Source organism: Zootoca vivipara, chromosome Z (genome assembly GCF_963506605.1).
Source record: "Zootoca vivipara chromosome Z, rZooViv1.1, whole genome shotgun sequence".
Lineage (NCBI taxonomy): Eukaryota > Metazoa > Chordata > Lepidosauria > Squamata > Lacertidae > Zootoca > Zootoca vivipara.
In genome coordinates, this window is record NC_083294.1 from 31436235 (window position 1) to 31458340 (window position 22106).

Genomic DNA, 22106 nt, shown 5'->3' on the forward strand with positions numbered 1-22106 from the left:
ACACTCTTATACCACTTTAAATGGAATTGTTAGAAGACTCATTAGCAAACTACAGTTCCCAGGATTCTTTGGGGGAAAGCCATGATGGTTAAAGTGGCATGAGAGTGCTTTAAATGTCAGGTGTGGATGTGATATCACAAGTCTGGAGGAGCCCTTTATTAGAAGGATTTATGTTTCTAAGTTGCTTTGAGAGGTTATTGCGGTTAGGCCTGAAAAGCTAGATGTGCACTGCACCCCATAGTCACCTTTGACAGGACTTAACCATCTAGGGGGTCTTTTACCTTTACCTTTGCTGTGGTTAGAAAGCACACTACAATGTTTAAATGAAAGAAACACTTAGAAGTACTCAAAGAATTTCATAGAAAGTGTTTATAATGAATTTGGAACTCATCTTGATTATTCTGAACAAGTACTTACCAGAACCGAAGTGGGTGAGAAATCATTTTTGTAGCTTTTGGAGTTAACACACACACACACACACAGAGAGAGAGAGAGAGAGAGAGAGAGAGAGAGAGAGAGAGAGAGAGAGAGAGAAGAGAGAGAGAGAAACCAACCACTTCCTTTTAAAAAATTGAGCAGGGGAAAACCCAACAATACTTATGGGCTTGGCTTAGGACATCACATCCCTGCCCAGTTCATAAAATCAATGAAGCAGGTGAAAAGAAGCACATTTTCTATTTCCCAGAAGGAGACTCTACAGGTATAAGGACTCGTGAGAGCAGTTCCAAAAAAGGAAGCCCTCCTAGGGTCACAGGCGTGCCAGATAAGAGACATCGCAGACTCCATGATGGGGAACTGGGCCGTCAACCATTGGTTTTCAGCTCTTGTGATTGTAAGTAACTCTTGTTAGGTTCTAAATGGATAGATTTGAGAAGCAAGGAAGATGCCACACTCTGTAACCCTGTGAGGGGAAGAGGGGTCTCCATATAACTCAGTACCCATAACAAACTACAGTCCCCATGATGGTTTAAAGTGGTATGATGCTGTTTTACATCTTATCGTGCAGATGGGGCTTAAGTTTTAGGTATGTGCTTGAATCGCTCCTACAAAATAATGAAAGTCTTAAGGTACCTTAATAGGATTTCTGTTTGATCTCACAGGTATCTCACCTTAGGTATTTTAAGGAAATTTTACAGTTGTGGTGCCACTATTGAGAAGGCACCTGCTCCCAGTTAAACATGCAAGGTATCTTTTGACATTTACTAACATAATATGTATGCATTGCTTCTTTTCTGGGGGGACGCAGGGATATGCATTCCCCTAAACATTTTGTGAGTCTAAATTTGGCCTCATTGAGGGGCAGTATTTCAAAATGAGTAGGAAGGTACTCCTAAACTTTTTTTAAAAAGGAAAAAAAGCACTGTATGTATGTAGAAGGGATCTGTTTTTTGTTTCTGTACAATTAGGAGGATGCCCTAGGACAGTGATCTTCTGTTTTCCAGGATGGATCATTTTTTTCCTGAAAGATAACTGGTTTTATGTTCTCCCTCTCCATGTATGTCTATAAATACATGGCCAAATGCAAGCTGAAGTGAACACTTCATGCATCTGGTGAAGTGGAATCTAGACTGGGGATGGAATGATCTGTCAATTTCATTTCTCACAAATTCTATTCCCCACCCCAATCTTATATTCAGTTCCCCATATTTCTGCAGCAATTTGTGACTTCCTTTTAAAAAAAATCTTCATTAAAATTCTTCATCATTTTTGAGTGAATTTCTCCCAATCAATGCATTTTTAACCCAGTCTTAACTGAAGTACACATTTATGCAAGTAATTTATCCGAATATAATGCAATTTTGAGTGTTATTTTCACTTACATTTTCATTTTAATGCATGTTTTCTCCTCATACTTGTATTTTCTGTAAACATTGTTAGCTGGAAAACCGTATTGCAAATTTGGATATGTATTGCAAATTTTGAAGATGGCTGCGTTTCAGTTCTTACAACTGTTTAGTCTATTTATTTTGTTTATTATTCATTAATTCATTAATTTTGATTATTACATTTGTATCTTTTCCTTCTTTCGGAAGGAGTCTAGGGAGGCAAACATTTCTGCAACAACAAGAAAAACAAATAAATTTAATAAAAACAAATTTAGAACATCTTAAAAACCTGCCAAAAACATTTAAAAACATCTAAAGCAAATTGAATAACAGATGCAACTAAATCATGTGTCCGCAGGGGTGAGTGATGGAAGACGGTGATGGTGCCTGCCCAATGTCAATATTATTTATTTTATTTCAAAGAACCATAGAATTGTAGAGTTGGAGGGACCTTGAGGCTCATCTAATTCAATCCCCAGCAATGCAGGAATCTGAACTAGCTCATACATGACAGATGGCCCAGCCAACCTCTGCTTAAAAACCTCCAAGGAAGTAGAGCCCTCAACCTCTCTTGGGATACTGTTCCACTGTTAAACAGCTCTGACTGTCAGAAAGTTCTTCTTGATGTTCTTGCAACCTGAAGCCATTGGTTTGGATCCTACCCTCCGGAGCAGGAGAAAAAAAGCTTGTTCCCTCTTCCATGGGACAGCTCGTTTGATACTTGAAGATGGCTATCGCATCTCTTCTCAGTCTCCTCTTTTCCAGGTTAACCATACCCAGCTCCTTCAACCGCTCCTCATAAGGCTTGGTTTCCAGATCCTTGATCTTCTTGGTCACCCTCCTCTGCACACATTCCAGCTTGTCAATATCCTTCTTAAATCTTGTCTTTCCCCCAGAACCTGGACTTGAGGCAGTTCACAAATGCAGATAAAGCACAGGTTGCTTAAAGCGCATACAATATTACTGTTGAAAAGTAATTATCCATGGAATGCAACAGTCTAAATAATGGGCCTATTAAAATGCAGATAGTTAAAGCAAACAAACACAAACCGTGCAACACATTATTAAAACCCTTTTCTTAAAAACAATTGGTTCCTCATAGTCTGCTGGAATAAAGGAGTCTATACTTGCCAGCTGAAAGACAACAAGGAAGGAGCCAGTCCATCCTCTTTGGGAAGGGAGTTCCAAAACCTGGGAGCAGCCACCAAGAAGGCCATCTCCCACATCAATTGGCATGGAGTTCCAAAATACAAGTGTTGTCACAAGCAACGAGTCCTTTATCTACAATGATAAAATAAAATCAATATTTACCAGAGCAAAGAGAGAAAGTAGAAAACCCATTCAAAACCTCCATAACATCCTAACTTCCTCATACTTGATGGTGCAGGAATGTCCAGGAGCCAGTTGCAAAGTTGACTCAGTACAACAAATTTTCTCTTCCTCCCTGCCAAGGCTGCTGCTTCTGTGCACACTGGGTGGCATTTGCTGGCTGTGGGAACACAGCTAATGGCCTGAGCAGTAGCTCCAGAGCTTGCTGAAGCCTGCAGCTGTTTTCAGCCATTGCTTTTAATGTAATCTGGATCAGTTCCTAAGTAGTTTGAACCGGAAAGGGGGTTCAAATATGTGATATGGTCAAACAAGCAGCTGCTAGTAGAGAAGTTGTAAGTAGTTTACATATTAAGTCTGTATTTGACTGATCAGAAATTGATAAGAGACACAGAGCGTCATGAGCACAAACAATGATGGATGAGCAATAAAAAGGAGATCAGTCTCAGTGGTGGAGCAGTTAGCTAATCTTAGACTCTGAACATAAATGGTTTTTATGGGACTCTCTCTTTTTAGATGGCAATTGCTTCATTTGCTTTATAGCTGACCCTGCTATATTTGAGCTCTCTCCTGAGCATTCTGCTGGATGGGCCTCTGCCCCAGAGTCATGCACCGGAGGCTGAACTGTTCCTGGATATTTCAGGAACTGAACCCAGAACCTTCTGCATGCAAGGCACATAGGAGCCAACTCCTGGCTTTGCCCCCCCCTAAAATATTTGAGGGGGCTAAGCCCCCACACAATTGATGGACATTCCCATTCAAATACAGTGGTACCTCAGTTTACAAACACAATTGGTTCCGGAAGTCTGTACTTAACCTGAAGCGAGCTTTCCCATTGAAAGTAATGGAAAGTGGATTAATCTGTTCCAGACGGGTCCGCAGAGTACTCAACCTGAAGCGTACTTAACCCGAGGTATGAGTGTAATTGGTTCCGGAAGTCCATACTTAACCTGAAGCGTACTTAACCTGAAGCGAACTTTCCCTTTGAAAGTAATGGAAAGTGGATTAATCCGTTCCAGACGGGTCTGCGGAGTACTTAAACTGAAAATACTCAAACCGAGGCGTATTTAAATCGAGGTATGACTGTAGTGTGTGTTCACTGTGCCATGTGATTTATGTATTTATAAGAAATTATCTTAACTGATATCCTAACAAGTATGCCATTGATTTGATTATTTTCTAAACGCACTTGCATCTCTGCTACTGTTTAAGAAGTTGCCCCTTGCTATAATAATCTTTCAAATAATGTAACTGGTATTCTTGCCATACATTTGCATGATGTGATCTATTTTTATTTTGAAATAAAGGATGAAGTTGTACTGGAATTATAGGTGACAGTTATGGGGCTAAAACCTTTGCCCATTCCCCCAACCCCCCAATGTTCTAAACAATGTAAGTGTATCGGGTTTAGTAGGCCAACTCAACTATGTTTTCTCCTTCTGTGCTCTAGGCTGCTTGGCTGGGAGTAAACATTTCCCTCTTTGTGGTTTACTTCTTGACATTTGACAGAGGTGAAAAGTACTTCTACACCCGCCAGATCATTGGGGTGAGCACCATCTCCTCAATTTCTGATTGCCTCTGTTCTTAGGAGATGAAAAATCTTGGCAAGATACGCTTGTTTGAAAATCCTAATTCATTGACAGGATTGTTGTTGTCGTTTAGTCGTGTCCAACTCTTCGTGACCCCATGGACCAGAGCACGCCAGGATTAATACCAGGATTAATACTATGTATATTGACAGGATTAATACCATATGTATTGTTAATTAGGGACCCAGGTGGCGCTGTGGGTTAAACCACAGAGTCTGGGGCTTGCTGATCAGAAGGTCGGCGGTTCAAATCCCTGCAATGGGGTGAGCTCCTGTTGCTCGGTCCCAGCTCCTGCCCACCTAGCAGTTCGAGGCTGGTTGGGGGTTGGCTTATGTTGTTGGGGATAGCACCGCATTTGCCCTAATTGGACTGATGCAAAATAAGCCTTGCAACTGGCCATTGGGGATAATAAACTACCTAAATTACAAATGATGACAAGCATTACCAACTAGTTAGCTCTTGTGCACAGGCTGAGAGCATGGTGTGAGGAGAAGGCAGGTGGAGGAGGAAAAGTGGCATAGGTAGATGGGAGGAAAAGACAAGGCATGCAGTGTGATTTGCATAGAGCAGGTCATATGTCATATGCCCTTGAACACTTTTCTACTTTCCCCCGCCCAGCATATTCCACCTATCAATTTCAGTTTCTCATTTTCCAGATCTTAAGCTCAGCTCTTCTAGGTTTGCCATATTGTTGAACTTTTTTAAAACAACAACCAGAAACACAAAATTTTGATTGACGTATGGCAGCCCTCAGCTCTTCAAAATTTTGCATTAGTTTGTAAATTTCAATTTTTATTTTTTAAAAGTTCTCTTTAATTAGCATCTTCGTGCAAATTTCTCTGGATATAAACCTTTTTTTTGCAAACAAATTTCCCAAACGCAATGCATTTTTCTATGTATATTTTCACTAACGTGCAGTTTAAGGCACACTTTCCCCTAATAGGCACACATTTTTATTACCGATTATTTTATTGGAGAACTGTAGCGCAAAATTCGGAAAAGTGAGAGAGTGGAAAGATGCCTGTGTTAAGGTTTGCATATTGTTTCAGGAAGAACAAACTGGGGAGTTTCATATTAAAATGCAAACCGAACCAAATTTCTGCCCCTCCCCCTCCATCCCTACACTAGAGGCAGCTGCCTCTCTTTACCTAATGGTAGAGCCAGCCTGGAGTATAAAACAGTTACAAGTTTGTAATGATTTTTTTTTTAAAAAAACCCCACCCTTCTGCAGCTTCTCCTCTTTTTATTTGTAGTCCGCCCTTCCTTGGGCACGTGCTTCAGCCAAATGCCTCAACTTCAACAGCATGCTGATCCTGCTGCCTGTTTGCCGGAACCTTCTCTCCTTTCTGAGGGGCAGCTGCTCGGTGAGCAAGAAATTGATCTCAACTGCACTTCCAATTCGTTACTTATTTTGTTGTTGTTTAGTCGTTTAGTCGTGTCCAACTGTTCATGACCCCATGGACCAGAGCATGCCAGGCACTCCTGTCTTCCTCTGCCTCCCGCATCCTGGTCTGGCTCATGTTGGTAGCTTCGAGAACACTGTTACTTATAATTTATTCAATTTCTATACTGCCCTTCATCTGAGGATCACAGGGCGGTTTACAATAAAAAAACATAGAGGCCACATTCACACCTTACATTTACAACCAACAGCTCCCAGGATTATTGGGGGGGAGGTACGGTAATAACTGTTTAAAGAGGTATCACAGTGGTGTGAATCATAGCTGCCAAGTTATCTCTTTTTTACAGGGATTTCCCCTTATGCTGAATAGGCTTCCTCGCGAGAAAAGGGAAAATTTGGCAGCTATGGTGTGAATGTATACTGTGAATGTGGTCAAGGAGGCTGCCTTTCCAGCTAGGTTTCCTTAGTCCAATTTTCATCATCTGAGGAAATCCTGGTATTTGGGACCTCTGGGCTATTTATTACCCCAATATCTGTTGTATTAATGGACAGGTGAATTTCAAGGCTGTGCAGAGAGAGGAACCCAACACAATAGTTGTGGCTTGCTGAAACCCATTGTGCAACAGATAGCTCAGCCCCACAACCTACTTATGGATTCTCTTGGGGACAAACGTTCTGCAGGTGCAAAACATTTCACCGGCGAAACAAGTGCACCGCTAAGTGACGCTAACACAGTGGTACATTGGATACAGCTCTCTGTGTATTTCTCATACTGTGCCATTAGAATGGAAGAAGCCCTTTAAATCTTGGGAGAGAGGCAGAATATAAATACATGAAACAACTACTACTAGTAGTACTGTACAGTCATACCTCGGTTTAAGTACGCTTCGGTTTGAGTACGTTCAGTTTAAGTACTCCGCGGACCGTCTGGAACGGATTAATCCACTTTCAATTACTTACAGTGGGAAAGTTCGCTTCAGGTTAAGTACAGACTTCCAGAACCAATTGTGTACTTAAACCGAGGTACCACTGTACTACTACAACAACCCAAACCATTTCCTCCAGCCCCCTCATCATCATCATGTTACAATTGTAACAATAATCCAAATAATTTCTTCCATTCCCTTCTGCTGATCAGCTGCATATCACAGGGAGTCCTGTTTGCAAAGGAGCAATCTCCTGTTAAGCTCCTGATTCCTGCTTTGAAATTGCTTTCATGTCAGGTGTGAGGCAGATGAGCATTGCTTGGGTGATCCTTTGGGTGACGTTGGGGGCAATGCTGGGGTCCCCACCCTGTGTAATACCCACATTGAATTTTACATCCCAGTCTGCTAGCTGGCCTGTTTTTTTTGTTTCCATTCAGTGTTGCAGACGCACCATGAGGAAACAACTAGATCACAATTTGACCTTCCACAAGCTGGTGGCCTACATGATTGCCCTGCACACAGGTAAAATGACTTCTGTTCTAGAGAAATCAAAATCAAAATAATAATAATAATATATTTATTTAATAAAATAATTTTTATTTATTTATTTATTTATAGCCCACCCATCTGGCTGGGCTTTCCCCAGCCACTCTGGGCGGCTTCCAACAAAATATTAAAATACAACAATCCATCAAACATCAAAAGCTTCCCTAAACAGGGCTACCTTCAGATGTCTTCTAAAATCTGGTAGTAGTTGTTCTCTTTGACATCTGGTGGGAGGGCGTTCCACAGGGCAGGTGCCACTACCGAGAAGGCCCTCTGCATGGTTCCCTGTAACTTGGCTTCTCGCAGTGAGGGAACCACCAGAAGGCCCTCGGCGCTGGACCTCAGTGTCCGGGTAGAACAATGGGGGTGGAGACTCTCCTTCAGATATACTGGACCGAGACCGTTTAGGGCTTTAAAGGTCAGCATCAATACTTTGAATTGTGCTCGGAAATGTACTAGGAACCAGTGTAGGTCTTTCAGGACTGGTGTTATATGGTCTTGGCGGCCGCCCCCTGTCACCAGTCTAGCTGCCGCATTCTGTTTCAAATATATTTATTATTTTGTAACAAAGAAAGACAAAGAAAAAATGACAAAATACAAAAAATACAGTATACAAAAAATACAAAATACCAAAATACAAAATACAAAAAGACGAGAAAAAGAAAAACTTCAAAACTTCAGCTTATATCAATTCTAATGGCTGTGACTTCCTCATGTCCCTTCCAACTGTGTTACATTGTAAATCCTCTGTAGTAATTTCTAAATCTTATTCTTATACCTTGTTTACCTTATAACTATTCTTTTTCTAATCTTATCTTATATCATAACACAAAATCTCACACATACTGCTTATTTATAACTACACCTCCATATCCATATTTATCTAAACATCTTTTATTTCTACAACCTCCCTGTACCTCCTAAACTTCTATTAATTCTTTTCAATGATATGTTTATTTCTTAAATACACTTTAAATTTTTTCCAATCTTCTTCTTCTTCTTGGTTTTTTCCCCTTGCCATATGAACTTTGATAGAGCCTTTTGCCATTCCTTGAAGCATCCCACATTATCAACAATTGGTAAATAAAAACAGCATTTTTGGCAATACATTCATTTTTATCACTGAGATTCGACCCATTAAAGACAATTTCAGATTAGTCCACCCTTCTAGATCATGCTTAATCTCATCCATAATTTATCATAGTTGTTTTTAAATAAATTAATATTCTTCACAGTCATGTTTACACCCAGGTATTTCACATTTTTAACAAATTTCAAACCTGTAACCTCCTGAATATTTTTTACTTCCTCTGGTGTTAAATTTTCCCCCAATACTTTGGTTTTCATTTTATTCAATTTAAATCCTGCAAGCTGCCCAAACTCTTGGATCAGTTCCAGTGCTTTTAGTGCACTGGTCTCCGGGTCCTAGCTGCCGCATTCTGGATTAGTTGTAGTTTCCGGGTCACCTTCAAAGGTAGCTCCATGTAGAGCGAATTGCTCATTGTTTAGTAGGTTTATGAGTTTATATTCTAGTAAACTTGTCCTTTATATTCATAAGCCAGTTTTGGTGTTATTGGTTTGTTGTATAATAATTGTCATCACACCTGCTACTTTTTGTGTATACTACACATACACAATGAGCCAGCAAGGGCAGACAGCTATGTGCATTTAGCCCAATTAGTATAGAAAGATAACATCAGTATAGAAATAGCCTCTTTGCTGGTGTCAGTAAGGATGCGGTTCAGGTTTTTCTTGCCCTCTCTTCCAGCGGTTCACATCATTGCTCACCTGCTCAACTTTGAGTGGTACAACTGTGCCAAGCAAGCAACAGACGGAGACCTGGCTTCCACCCTCTCTCACTTACATGAGGACGATGGGTTGTGGCTAAACCCCATCCATTCAAACACTACGGTTGGTGCCTCACAAGCTTTGTTCAATAAGCATCACTGAAGTTCTGAAAGGGAAAGTTGCTGGTGCTTCAGCCTTGCTGAAAGCTTTCTTTCCTTTTGGATTATTAGACTGTCAGTGTTGTGCCTTTTGTTCCATTTAGAGTCTACTGTTGATTAGTTTTCATCTGGGTGTTATTAGTTCATTGGTGTTTTTTTTAAGGAGAATTTCAGTGGCACGCTTGTATGTTCTGGGTTACCAGGATGTGTGAACGCAACCTAAGAGTCTATAGCACTTATGAAGAAGGCACCCCACTCAGCCTTGCTTGGACCAATCACTATCTCTCAACCTAACCTAACTCTTATTATTATTATTATTAAGCGGCTTCCAATAGAGTATATAAAAAAATGATACATTAAAAGCTTCCCTATACAGGGCCACCTTCAGATGTCTTCTAAAAGTAAAATATTTGTATGTCTGTTTGACATCTGATGGGAGAGTATTCCACAGGGTAGGCACCACTACTGAGAAGGCCCTCTGCCTGGTTCCCTGTAACTTCACTTCTTGCAATGAGAGAACCCACCAGAAGGCCTCAGAGCTGGACCTCAGTGTCCATGCTGAGCGATGGGGATGGAGATGCTCCTTCATGTATACAACTATCTTTCAGTGTCAAAGACCATGTACAGTACACTACCTTGAGCTCCTGGGAGAAAAGGTGGTACAGTCATACCTCGGTTTAAGTACGCCTCGGTTTGAGTATTTTCAGTTTAAGTACTCCGCGGACCTGTCTGGAACAGATTAATCCACTTTCCATTACTTTCAGTGGGAAAGTTCGCTTCAGGTTAAGTACGCTTCAGGTTAAGTACGGACTTCCAGAACCAATTACACTCATACTTCGGGTTAAGTACGCTTCAGGTTGAGTACTCCGCGGACCCGTCTGGAACAGATTAATCCACTTTCCATTACTTTCAATGGGAAAGTTCACTTCAGGTTAAGTACGCTTCAGTTTAAGTACTCCACGGACTGTCTGGAACGCATTAATCCACTTTCCATTACTTTCAATGGGAAAGTTTGCTTCAGGTTAAGTACAGACTTCCGGAACTAATTGTGTTTGTAAACCGAGGTACCACTGTATATAAATGTCATAATTAAACCTTGCCTGTAAGCCAGAGCTTTTATCCAGCACAGCTTTACATGTCATAATCTGGCTTTCATCTGCAGACACCCTTGTATGTGGCATTCACCACCATTCCTGGTCTAACAGGTGTGATCATCACTTTGTCCTTCATCCTTATGGTCACTTCTTCTATGGAGTTCATCCGCAGAAACTACTTTGAGGTCTTCTGGTACACCCATCATCTCTTTGTTATCTACTTTCTGGGCCTCATCATCCATGGCATTGCGTAAGGCACTTCTGCAGTTGTGGGATAGGCTAGCTAGGAGTGGGCAAATCTAACCATTTCATGTTCCTCTTTCCCCCAAGCATAATGTTAAGCTCTCCACAAATCTACAGCTGTCTGTCTGTGTGTGTGTGTGTGTGTGTGTGTTTTAAGTAGTCTTCCTGAAAATTCATTAGTTTTTTAGTGCAAATTTCTCCTAACATGCACATCTTGTTGTGTTGTTTTGCGTAATATACACATTTTTTTTGCGAAACAATTGATCCACATATGATGCATTTTAATGTTATTTTCACTAATACGTGTTTCTATGTGCACACTTCCCCACTGCTGATTTAAAGCAAAGAGCAGCCTTTTCGTAACCCACACATTACAACCGAAAACCAAACACAATATGAGCTGAAAGGGTCCATTGCAAAGGTTTGCTTAGCCCACATGGCCTGTATGAGCAAACCTCCTTTTCCACTGCTGGGCTTTTGTTCCTTTCTTTCAGATTTTCAGTTTTGATGGTTCTGCTCTTTTTTTCAGAGGTCTTGTTCGTGGGCAGACAGACAAAAGCTTGGAGGAGAGCAATCCTAAGCTCTGTGCTGGGCAGTATACAGAGTGGGCTCAAGGCAGCAGCACTCATCTTTGCAAAGTGCCTGAGTTTGAGGGTCTTCCTGCTGAGGTAAGAATGACATGCAACACGAGGAAAGCACTGAAGTGACAAAGGTGGAAGGTTTCACAAGAGTGGGGAAATGCTGGCCCTGCAATGAAACTGCCATTCTAACATGGATGTTATTTCTTTAAAGTCCTGGAAGTGGGTGTTGGCCCCGATAATTCTCTATGCCTTTGAGAGAGCCTTGAGGATTTGGCGTTCCTGCCAGAAGGTGGTTGTTGTAAAGGTAAGCATCTCTACTTTCCTCTTTCTTCTTCTTCTTCTTCTTCTTCTTCTTCTTCTTCTTCTTCTTCTTCTTCTTCTTCTTCTTCTTCTTCTTCTTCTTCTTCTTTCTTCTTCTTCACTTTGAGTTGGATACATAGGATACATTAAGTGTGCCTCAAGACACCTTCCCCCAAAGAATCATGGAACTGTTGTTTGTTATGGTTGTCGGGAATTGTAGCTCTGTGAGAGGCAAACAAAGTTGTTGAGGTTTTTTTGGGGGGGGGGGAGCCACGGTGGCTGAGCTTTTTTTTAGGGAGCAAATGAATGAATGGAACTGAATATCTGAATGAATGGAACTGAATGAGCATTGTGATATACACAGAACATAATCAAAAGTTGATTATATAAAACACAGTTGAGGATCCTGAATCCCCAGTCCAATAGTGGAACTTAATCTGATGGCCTACTTTTTTGCCTGGAAGCAAAAGTTGCTGAGCTTTTTTAGGAAAGGCAAAGTTCTTGAGTTTTTTGGGGGAAGCCAAAGTTATTGAGGTTTTTTTTTGGGGGGGAGTAGATCACTGAGGGGCCAGAGATCTACCAGGAACACATCTACCTGTGTTGGACATGCCTGCCCTATAGCCAATCTGTGAATAGATAACAGCTGGAATCCTTGACAAAGAACACTGTAGGCTTCAACTCTTATCTCAAGGATTTATTATTTGTTAAGATAGTCTGGTGAGGAATAAATGAATAGGGGAGAAGGCAGAAACCTTATGAGGAAAAGATTCTGCTCTGCAACCTTGGTGTCACATGACACCTGCTTAGTAGAAATAGAGGTGCAATTTTTTTGTTTTTTCGGGGTGCCCCGCCTGCTTGGTGAGAGCGAGTTGGAATGCATTGCAATGCTTTTTCAATAAAGATGGCCTGTTTTGTTGACAATTTGTGTCCAGATTCAGTTGGCTGTTTCCAGGCAGCCCTTTGTATCAGGCTTGAACCCTGAAAATTCCCTAACACATCAATAATGGTAATAATAATAATAATAATAATAATAATAATAATAATAATAATAATAATATATTTATACCTCACCCATCTGGTTGGGTTTCCCCAGCCACTCTGGTCAGCTCCCAATCGAATATTCCCCATTTGTTGTATGCTTTCCGCAGGGAGGCTTGCCTGGCACCTTCATTACACCTCTTTAGGCACCAGACAAAAACATTCCTCTTCCCCTAGGCCTTTGACTAATTAAAGAAACTATGGCTTTTTAAACTGTGTGTGTGGTGGTTGGGTTATTGTTCCGTTTGTTACAGTGGAACCTCAGTTGTTGAACATCTCCACTGACAAATGTTTCGGCTTTCGAACACCATAAACCTGGAAGTAACTGCTTCGGTTTTCAAACAGTTTTCAGAAGCCGAACATGCCATGCAGATTCCGTTTTGAGTTTCCCTATTGTATTGAGGCTTACGCTTTCAGTTATCAGTTTTCGGACATTTTGGAAGTCGAATGGTCTTCTGGAATGGATTACGTTTGAAAACTGAGGTTCCACTGTACAGTATTATGTTATGTGTCTTTATACTGTAAACTGCCCTTCGAATGAAGGTTGGCATACAAATTTAATACATTAAATAATAAATAAATGAGTTTTGTTACTTCTGCACACTGAGCATAATGTGGGAATGTGGAAGCCTGTGGCTGTTGCTTGCTGTGAGATCCTTGAGTCACAGGTTATTTATTTATGACTTCCCATGAAGCACCCAATACAATTTACAGTACAACAACAAAAGACAAATGGCATGTTTTAAAAGCGGTGAAATTTTTTGCATATATAAAAACCAATTTTAAACAAGTCATATGAATATTTAAAAAATCTTAAAAGAGTAACCAACAACAATAAACCGTATATCAAACCAATTAAAATCCAATAGAGATGCAAGCCAGGATAAAAGTCTCCCATAAAAATCTTTGGCATCTTCAGCAGGTGCCAAAATGACAGTTACCGCTCACGTCCTCCAAGAGGTGGGTGGGGTTTGCGACACTGCACAGGGCTTCCTGGGACCAGGGTGCCACCCACCTTGGCTACAGGGTGGCCATCGCCCTGCCCCCATCTCAGCATCTTGCGGTGGGTGGGGGAAGGCTCCAGGGACAGGGTTTAGCGTGTGGGCTTGCAATAGCGAACTTTTGTAGTCAGGTGGCTTGTCTGTTGCCTCTTAGATGCTTTTAAGTGCCAGGAAAAGACCTCAGGCATTGAGATTTCTGGCATGTTCTTGGTTTCCATCTGGACCCAGAAGAAGGCCAGCTACTATGAAGTCTAATTAATATTTCCTTTGGGATGGTAGAGGGAGTTTTCCTCACCCTTTCGATGTCAGCGTGACTTTTGTTTGCAGGCCATCATGCACCCTTCAAATGTCCTTGAGCTGCAGTTGTACAAGAAAGGATTCAGCATGGAAGTAGGGCAGTATGTTTTCCTCAACTGCCCTTCCATCTACTATTTGGAGTGGCATCCATTCACCCTCACATCTGCTCCAGAGGAAAAGTTATTCTCTGTCCACATCAGGGCAGCAGGCGATTGGACAGAGGCTCTGATTGACAACTTTAAGCAGCCGAACCCAGTGATGCCCAGGTGAGTAGCTGTATAAACCAGCAACCATTTGCCTTCGTTGAGGCCATTGGAGGGTGAAGCAGCAGCAACCTCCCTGTTATGCTCAGGCTCAGGTACATGAGCTGCTCTGTTACTGCCTGGCCTGCAGATGCGAAGGGCTTTGGAGAAGAGAAATATCAAGACAGTCCAGCCAAACAGGAAAGAAACTGCTGTACAAATCCCAAAATATTTCCATCATTAGAACAAAGTTTGCATTGGGCCACTGAAGGAGGGATTTGGAGGCAGGGTGAGGAGAAGGCAAAAGGACTGGGGGAAACGTTGGTGGATAGGCACAGCAGAACTGCTCATAGGTGAGGTCTATGGGTAAAAGGAAGATCATTTGGGGTGATCTGGATCATTTGGCCTGGAAGCATTAAATGTGGAATGCACCGGAATAACATTCCTGATTAAGGTAAACTATCTTTTGCAGACTTTCTTGAGAAGGCTCTCCCTGAAAGGCTGCATACTTTCAGTAATAAATTGATTATTGATTCAGTTTGTGGAACTAAATTTTTTGTGTGCACAAAGTTCTATGCAGCACATAGATTTTCTCAACTTTCCAGGATTGAAGTAGATGGTCCCTTTGGCACTGCCAGCGAAGATGTGTTCCAGTACGAGGTGGCCATGTTGGTGGGAGCTGGGATTGGAGTGACACCATTTGCCTCTGTGCTGAAATCCATCTGGTACAAGTTCCAGCATGGTGACCAGGGTCTCCAAACAAAAACGGTATGGTGGGATCGCCCCATTGCACTGAGACCAATATGAAACAAATTTGGTTTGCTAGAGAATGCTAGTCTTTGAGTTGCAGGGAGTGAAGACTCCCTCTGACACATAGTATCTTGCAGTCTCAAACTAGGGACAGGTTATATTCCCACCCCACCCCCCGTCCCCGCTCAGAATATTGAAAATGACTGGAAATGTAATTGCATCACCACCCACCTCTTTTCCAAACAATTATGCAGGTTTTGGATTGCTTCAAATATGTACAAGCCAGAAACACACTTCAATAAACCAGAAAGATGCAATGAAATGAAAAAGAAATGGAACTTGTTCTCAAAAGTGCCAACCATTTGGATTTATTAGTGCACTTAAAAGCTTTCAGACTGTTACATGTCATCCCAGTCTCTGAGTGGTCTGAGATTCCAGGGGTCCAGGCAGTTACCCAGGGTTCGTGTTTCCTTTGGAAACGAGGCACAGGCAGTGGTGCCTTTTGGATATATGGTTTATTTACACATATACACACACAACCTGAGCCTATGATGGAGGAGCTTCTAGCATATTGTACTCTGAGCCCCCTTTCTCAAATTTTCTGCCACTTGCAAACTGCAACTAATTTTCCTCCAGCTCACATCATCTCATTCTGCAGTCCTGAAACTCATTCCTAGAAACTCTCACACTGTCTTCTGCTATCTTCCCAAAGACCATGGCGGGGTTCCACCCATTTGCTGGCTTGGTTTGCTGGCTTGGTTGATGGCTTTCTTAATGGGTTATCTCCCCTTTGTCTCTATTGATGGAACCAGCCTGGCTTAGATTTTAACATTTGCTGGGTGCAGGAGTTAGAATCATACAACTGTGGAGTTGGAAGGGACCACACTAGTCATATCGTCCAACCCCCCGCAATGCAGGAATCATTTGCCCAACGTGGGGCTCGAACTCCCAACCCTGAGTTTATGAGTCTCATGTTCTACCAACTGAGCTATCCCAGCTTTGGCTTGTTCCCCACAAACTCATATCACAAACTCTACAGAGTACATGAAGCACCTTCCAAATTACTAGCTGTCTTATCTAGCACCATGAGGAAGATGATAGTGCAAGGTAGATAATTAGCATTGGTACAAGCACATTGAACTGTCACATAAAGCCTAATGGCTAAGCTGTACTGAGGCATATTAGTTGGCATTTTTGTGAAAGGTTTCTCCTACAGTATTTGCATTTTTTGAAAACCTGCTGCGCCCATTTGAACAAAACAAAACAGGGCAGAAGTAATGAGTATAACATCATAGGCAACCATGGCTCTGTTGTATCTTCTTAAAAGGTCTCTGTGATGGCACAGATGGTTGCCTGCACTATGGGGAAAAAGTGGGAAAGCTACCCAGTCAAACCAAGCCCTCCTCCTTAACTCGACCTCTGTCACTAAATGGATGTCTGTTTTTCTTTGGTTGCCTCCACTAAACAACTTTTAAAACTCATGGACTTTAACTGGCCCAACCTGGGTGGAACGCTTAAACATTGCTAAGCAACAAGCTGCAGACAGGTTCCCCTCCCCCAGCTTTTTCTTAAAGTTTTAATAAAGCAATAAGTTGGACTGGGGGGCGTCCTGTGAGTGGGCCTGCTGGGTGCATTTTTCTGGTGGCGTTGGCAGGGTGGTGTGAGGAGGATGCAACAGGCATGCACCCCTCAAAATCAGTCACATTGGACTGATTGGAAGGGTGCATGCCTGCCCTGCTGTGTCTTCCTCACGTTGCCCTCCACACCCGCCCCTGCACACACACACACACACACACACACACACACACACCGGGCACCATGAAAACACACCTCGCCTGGTTAACTAGGCTGAATCTTTGACCCTCCCCTGCAAAAATTTCCTGAACAAAACTTCCTCTTCACCTTTTAGTTTTCCTTTGAAACTTTGCCTTTCCTGTGCCTTTAAAATGAAAAACAAACATTTTAAAAAATCATTTTGCAACCAAAAGACAAACACAAAGATGGGATGGGCAGTATGCAGTGCTTTTAAAAATTAAAATTAAAATGGTGATGCTTCTCACCATGAAGTTTTTACAGTATGTGCCATGTTTTTAACCTTTGGTAAAAAAAAGTTGCCAGTACTGAGTACCCTTGCCTTGAGTACCGCCAGGAGGGGGTGTAGCACTGGGTGTATGTGTAAAATGGAACTGGGTCTAATTCTAAAATGCCCTTGCTGTGCTAAATCTTTGTGTTTCCCAGTTAACAGTTATAAAGGTTAAGGAGAAGCATTTGTTCTCATTATGAAGCTCTGGGAAGCAGAGATGTGTATAATTCGTAGCACCAAGTTTACGTTCCCGGGTGCGAAGGAAGACACGGCAACTAAGCTATTACACAACCAGTATAAATTTGTATTATACCCATAGCCTCTCTCTTGCTTCATCCCCTATAATCCTTCTACTTCACATTAGAAAAAGAAAAAAAGCAGCAGCAAACATTGCAAAGCCGCTGGTGCCTTCCACAGTCAGCTAACCAACCTACTCGTTGCAAACCATTGTCTTAAAAGTTGTCTCCAGTTTCAATAGCTCTTCTCTTCCTCTGTGTTCCTGTGTTCTTAAGATTTACTTCTACTGGATCTGTCGAGAGACAGGGGCCTTTGCCTGGTTCAGGGATCTGCTGGCCTCTCTGGAACAAGAGATGGATGAGTCTGGCAGAGCAGGCATGCTCAGCTACCATCTCTACCTCACAGGCTGGAACAGCAGTATGGTGAGTCACGCAGCATCCCCCTTGTGAACTTTACTTCCATTGGCAGGCTATACACACCCTTCTCAGAAGAGCAAGCTTCTGAAAGTGCCCCGATCCTTCTGTCAAAGGAAACACGCACAAAACGTGCAGCAGCTTTCATTTGTGATGTCAGCAATGTACCACATTGTCCTTTTGCAAGGGCTGAAGTTCCAAGGCACTTTCAAGTACCAGTCTCTTTTAGAGCAGCTATGAGGCAGCGGCACTTTCTGGTTGCTGCTGTGCCACCACAACTCTGGTCATCCCTGTCCGCTGCTGGAGCTGCTGGGAGTTGGAATCCAACAATACGTGGATGGCCAGAGGTTAGGGTGGCCAGTTGTGCATTGCCCAAAAAGAGAGATTAGCTTCACACACACAAAAAGTTGATAAAAGATGGGATTGATTTGCATAAAAGGTATTGGTGCAAATATGGAAATAATACTAGATTTCAGAGAGAAGTATCAATGCAGTAAGACCGCAACTTAAAATCATTTTTCTTATGTGATGGCATCCCTATGCAGGTATCTGAAATAAATAAATAGGTAGGTAGGTAGGTAGGTAGATAGAGATAATGCTGAGAAAATCAAAATACACCGTTGAAAAACATTAGGAGGTGGGAGAATGGAACACAGCAGTTGGCATTAGCCATTGCACTCACCTTGGGAGCGTGTTTGGGCATCGTCAGAGAGTTGGAGCTGGAGAGTGAGATAGGGCTGTGCAAAAGCATGGAGAGCAAACAGACAGAAAGAGGAGGTGATCTGAGAAAGAGGAGGTGCAGGTTTGTTTTTATTACATTTTTGGGTTGTTTTACGGGTTGCTTTAAGGCAGGGGTCCCCAAACTAAGGCCCGGGGGCCGGATGTGGCCCAATCGCCTTCTAAATCCGGCCCGCAGATGGTCCGGGAGTCAGCATGTTTTTACATGAGTAGAATGTGTATTTTTATTTAGAATGCATCTCTGGGTTATTTGTGGGGTCTGCCTGGTGCTTTTACATGAGTAGAATGTGTCCTTTTATTTAAAATGCATCTCTGGGTTACTTGTGGGGTATAGGAATTCGTTCATTCCCCCCCCCAAAAAAAATATAGTCCGGCCCCCCACAAGGTCTGAGGGACAGTGGACCAGCCCCCTGCTGAAAAAGTTTGCTGACCCCTGTTTTAAGGTGTTTTCCTGGCTTCATGTGCTTGGACGTTAGTATGTGGTTCCTGGGAACAGAACCCTTGCATAAATTGTAGGCTTACAAGGGCAGCCACACTAAAAGCCTTGTTTCAAGTTACTGCAGAGCAGACTTCTGAGATCTTTGGAACTTGCAGGAGAAGCTGCAAGTACTCTTTGATGAGAGAACTCCAGCAGAGATTTAAAGTCACAAAACATGTAGCAAAGTAAAGCATGGAAATATAGGTTGTAAAACTTTAATATGTGCTCTTTAAAGTGAGTTCCAAAACGCTCCCTAAAAAGTTCCCTTCCAAAGTTTCCCTCATCCCCAAGTATAGGAAAAAGACCACACGTGTGGTAAGTTAAGAAATAGTTTACTAACAAACTCCCCAAAGGTCTATGTACTTCAGAATAGTTGCACAGGCTGTAAAACTAAGCTTAGTTACAAAATGGTGAAAGTTCCTAAATTATTAGTATCAGAACACAGGAATGGCATGCAACAGCCATGAATTTGAGCAGAAGCAACCACGTCCAACCTCTTTACCCGCTGAGCTTCTCAGGTAGACTAGGGGACAGTAAAAGCTTGATTACCTAGTTCCTCCCAAGGTAAGGGGAAGTGGATATACCTAAGCCTGGCAGAACAGCTTAGTCTATGCTATTAACCCCTTCCTGTATTAATTAGACTTAAGCATGTTGGTTATATGAAGCTCATTTCCCCATAATCTGCACAAACTTTCCTCCTTAAAAGTGATACCATAGCCCCTTGCCTCTGGAGCAGAGCCTCAGAAAATGGCCTCGGCAGGTTCCTTTGGGAGCAGAGTGCTTGTTCAGATACCTAGGGGACAAAGCTTCTATAGTTTGTGGAGCAGACAATGGTGGAGGAAGCCTCTCCGGCCCCTGGGGCAGGACTGCGCACGGGCGGCCTTCGGCAGCTCTACAACTGGGGGGGAGGCAGCGGGCCACTTTGTTACCCCCCTCCCAGGGTGGCACTACTGTGAAAACTACTGTGCTGAGGTCCATAAATTAGCCCATTAGCATGAACATCAGAAAGCAGCTGAAGGGTCAATTTTAAGAAATTGTATGGAATATTTATGCAGCTGCTGTGAGGCCTGCCCAATTTTTTGCTGCTTTTGTAGGTTGGTCACGCAGCGGTCAACTTTGACAGGTCCACCGACATGGTGACGGGCCTGCGGCAGAAAACTTTCTTTGGGAGGCCCATGTGGAGCAATGAATTCTCAGCGGTGGCAGCTGCCCATCCCAGGTGAGGTCTGCTGCTGTATACCCAGGTTGTTGGAGCGGAGACCATAGCTATACATATAGATTTCCTTTCTATTGCTCCCATTTGTAGGGAATTCCGCAGAAAAGGCACCCAGATTCTGTCATCTAAATGGAATGATTCAGCTTGCACAACATTGCTGCACATTATTCTTCCCTTCTCCCTTTCCTCAAAGCAATCCATTAGTAAGCTTTGTTTCCTGACATTAATTGCTTCTTCCTTGGGGTTTGCAGGTCTGTAGTAGGTGTGTTTCTGTGTGGACCAGAGAGCCTGGCTAAGACTCTGCAAAAGTACTGCCATCAACACTCCAGCCTAGATCCCAGAAACGTCCAGTTTTACTTCAATAAAGAGAATTTTTAAGTCAAACACTGGAATACTGCTCTTCCCCAGCACGTCTTGCAGCCAGAAACTGGCCGAACTTGTGGACCTGAATGCTGCCAAATGCTGTTTTTGTAGCTTAACCCAGACTCCCACCTCTGCATGGCATTGTTTTGGCAGGGCCACCCTTGGCCCAATATGCTTCTTTGGGAAAAAGCTGCAGACTGCAAACATTTTCAAGTAGGAGATGGGGGCGTTACTGGGTTGTTCTTGTTTTTATTCTTACTATGCATTTTGTGTTTTTATATTATCATTTTATGTTGTCATTTTATATTGAGACCTGTGGGTATAGGGCGGTATAGAAATTTAATAAATGAATCAATAAAAAATTAAATAATTTTCTGATTTAATGGTCCATCAATAAACCAGCAAAGGAGTTGCCAGCTGAAAAACCAAGTTGTTAACAAAGAGACTCTGAAATGCACTGCATTCTCTATGTTTGATCCTTCCTTAATCTGCACAGGACATGAATCTCTAGTTTGAAATCCTATGGCTGAAAAATGTATTCTGTGGTTAAATATTCAGAACTGTAATGCTCTCTCTTAATGCAGTTAAGGAGCTGATATCTCCCACTCCCCTTTAATGTGTAGGGCCAAAAATAAATTCAGACACAAAATATGCATTTGCACACTGTATTAAAGCAATCAGCCTGCCAGGGAGATCTTCATCCCCTGAAAGGATTCCTCCAGTGAGAAAATTGCAAGGGCAAACTTTATAAAAAGCACAGAGAGGGAATCTGATGAGGAATTATTTTATTGCTGAGAGATGGACTTCAAGGATCAATTAATCCGGCTGTGTGCAGTCTTTGATGCTGGTGTCCCAGGAAAGGTATATGCAGCAGGGAAAGACTTGTTTGATTCTACAGGGAACTGGGACAGCCATGAGGGAAGGCGAGGCAACCCCATACACGCTGCTGCTGCTGCTGCGTCCTCTTTGTGAATGGGAGGGGTCTCCCACCCCTAGGGAGGAAATAGGAGGGGCTGACCTCTGTAGTTTCCTGGACTGTACACTTGTTTGGCGTGATTCAAAGTGGGCCCCTTCTCAAAGACTATGATGGGGGAAGTCCATTTGATTCCCCTCCTTGTTCCCAGTGTAGATCTTCACCCAACCCTTCTTCCCTGGCAAGGGGCGTTTTGTGGTTTGCCTCAGGTGCCCAAATGTCTTGGGCTTGTGCTGTGGGAAGCACAACACAGAGTGCTATTAACCCAGTCAAAAATATTGGGATATGATTCATACGGAAATTCAAAAGTTAATAAAAACATCTTTTTCTAAAAAAGCAGAATCCTACCTTTTGGGTATCCTGGGTAGTGATATATCACAAGACAGAACCAATATTTTTCTATATGCGACAACAGCCGCCAGAGTGTTGATTGCTAAATATTGGAAAGGTACCCTTGTACCAACAAAAGGAGAATGGGTAAACAAACTATGTGAGTAT

The 22106-nt window shown here is 42.5% G+C and overlaps 1 protein-coding gene across 2 annotated transcripts; it reads left to right on the forward strand.

Annotated features, from left to right (window-relative positions):
• The first annotated feature begins 694 nt into the window (after window positions 1-694).
• Window positions 695-21407, forward strand: NOX1 (NADPH oxidase 1). Of its 2 annotated transcripts, XM_060270324.1 has the most exons (13): window positions 695-832; window positions 4603-4698; window positions 5995-6105; window positions 7507-7591; window positions 9384-9526; window positions 10724-10905; window positions 11428-11566; window positions 11691-11783; window positions 14146-14381; window positions 14963-15125; window positions 17703-17849; window positions 20151-20275; window positions 20524-21407. In XM_060270324.1, exons 1-13 carry the CDS (start codon window positions 785-787, stop codon window positions 20648-20650), a joined length of 1695 nt encoding a protein of 564 aa, XP_060126307.1. In that variant the 5' UTR covers window positions 695-784; the 3' UTR covers window positions 20651-21407. The 2 variants fall into 2 exon arrangements, with proteins under 2 accessions (XP_060126307.1, XP_060126308.1); XM_060270325.1 differs by lacking the exon at window positions 20151-20275 and having other exon boundaries at window positions 709-832.
• Window positions 21408-22106: the final 699 nt, after the last annotated feature.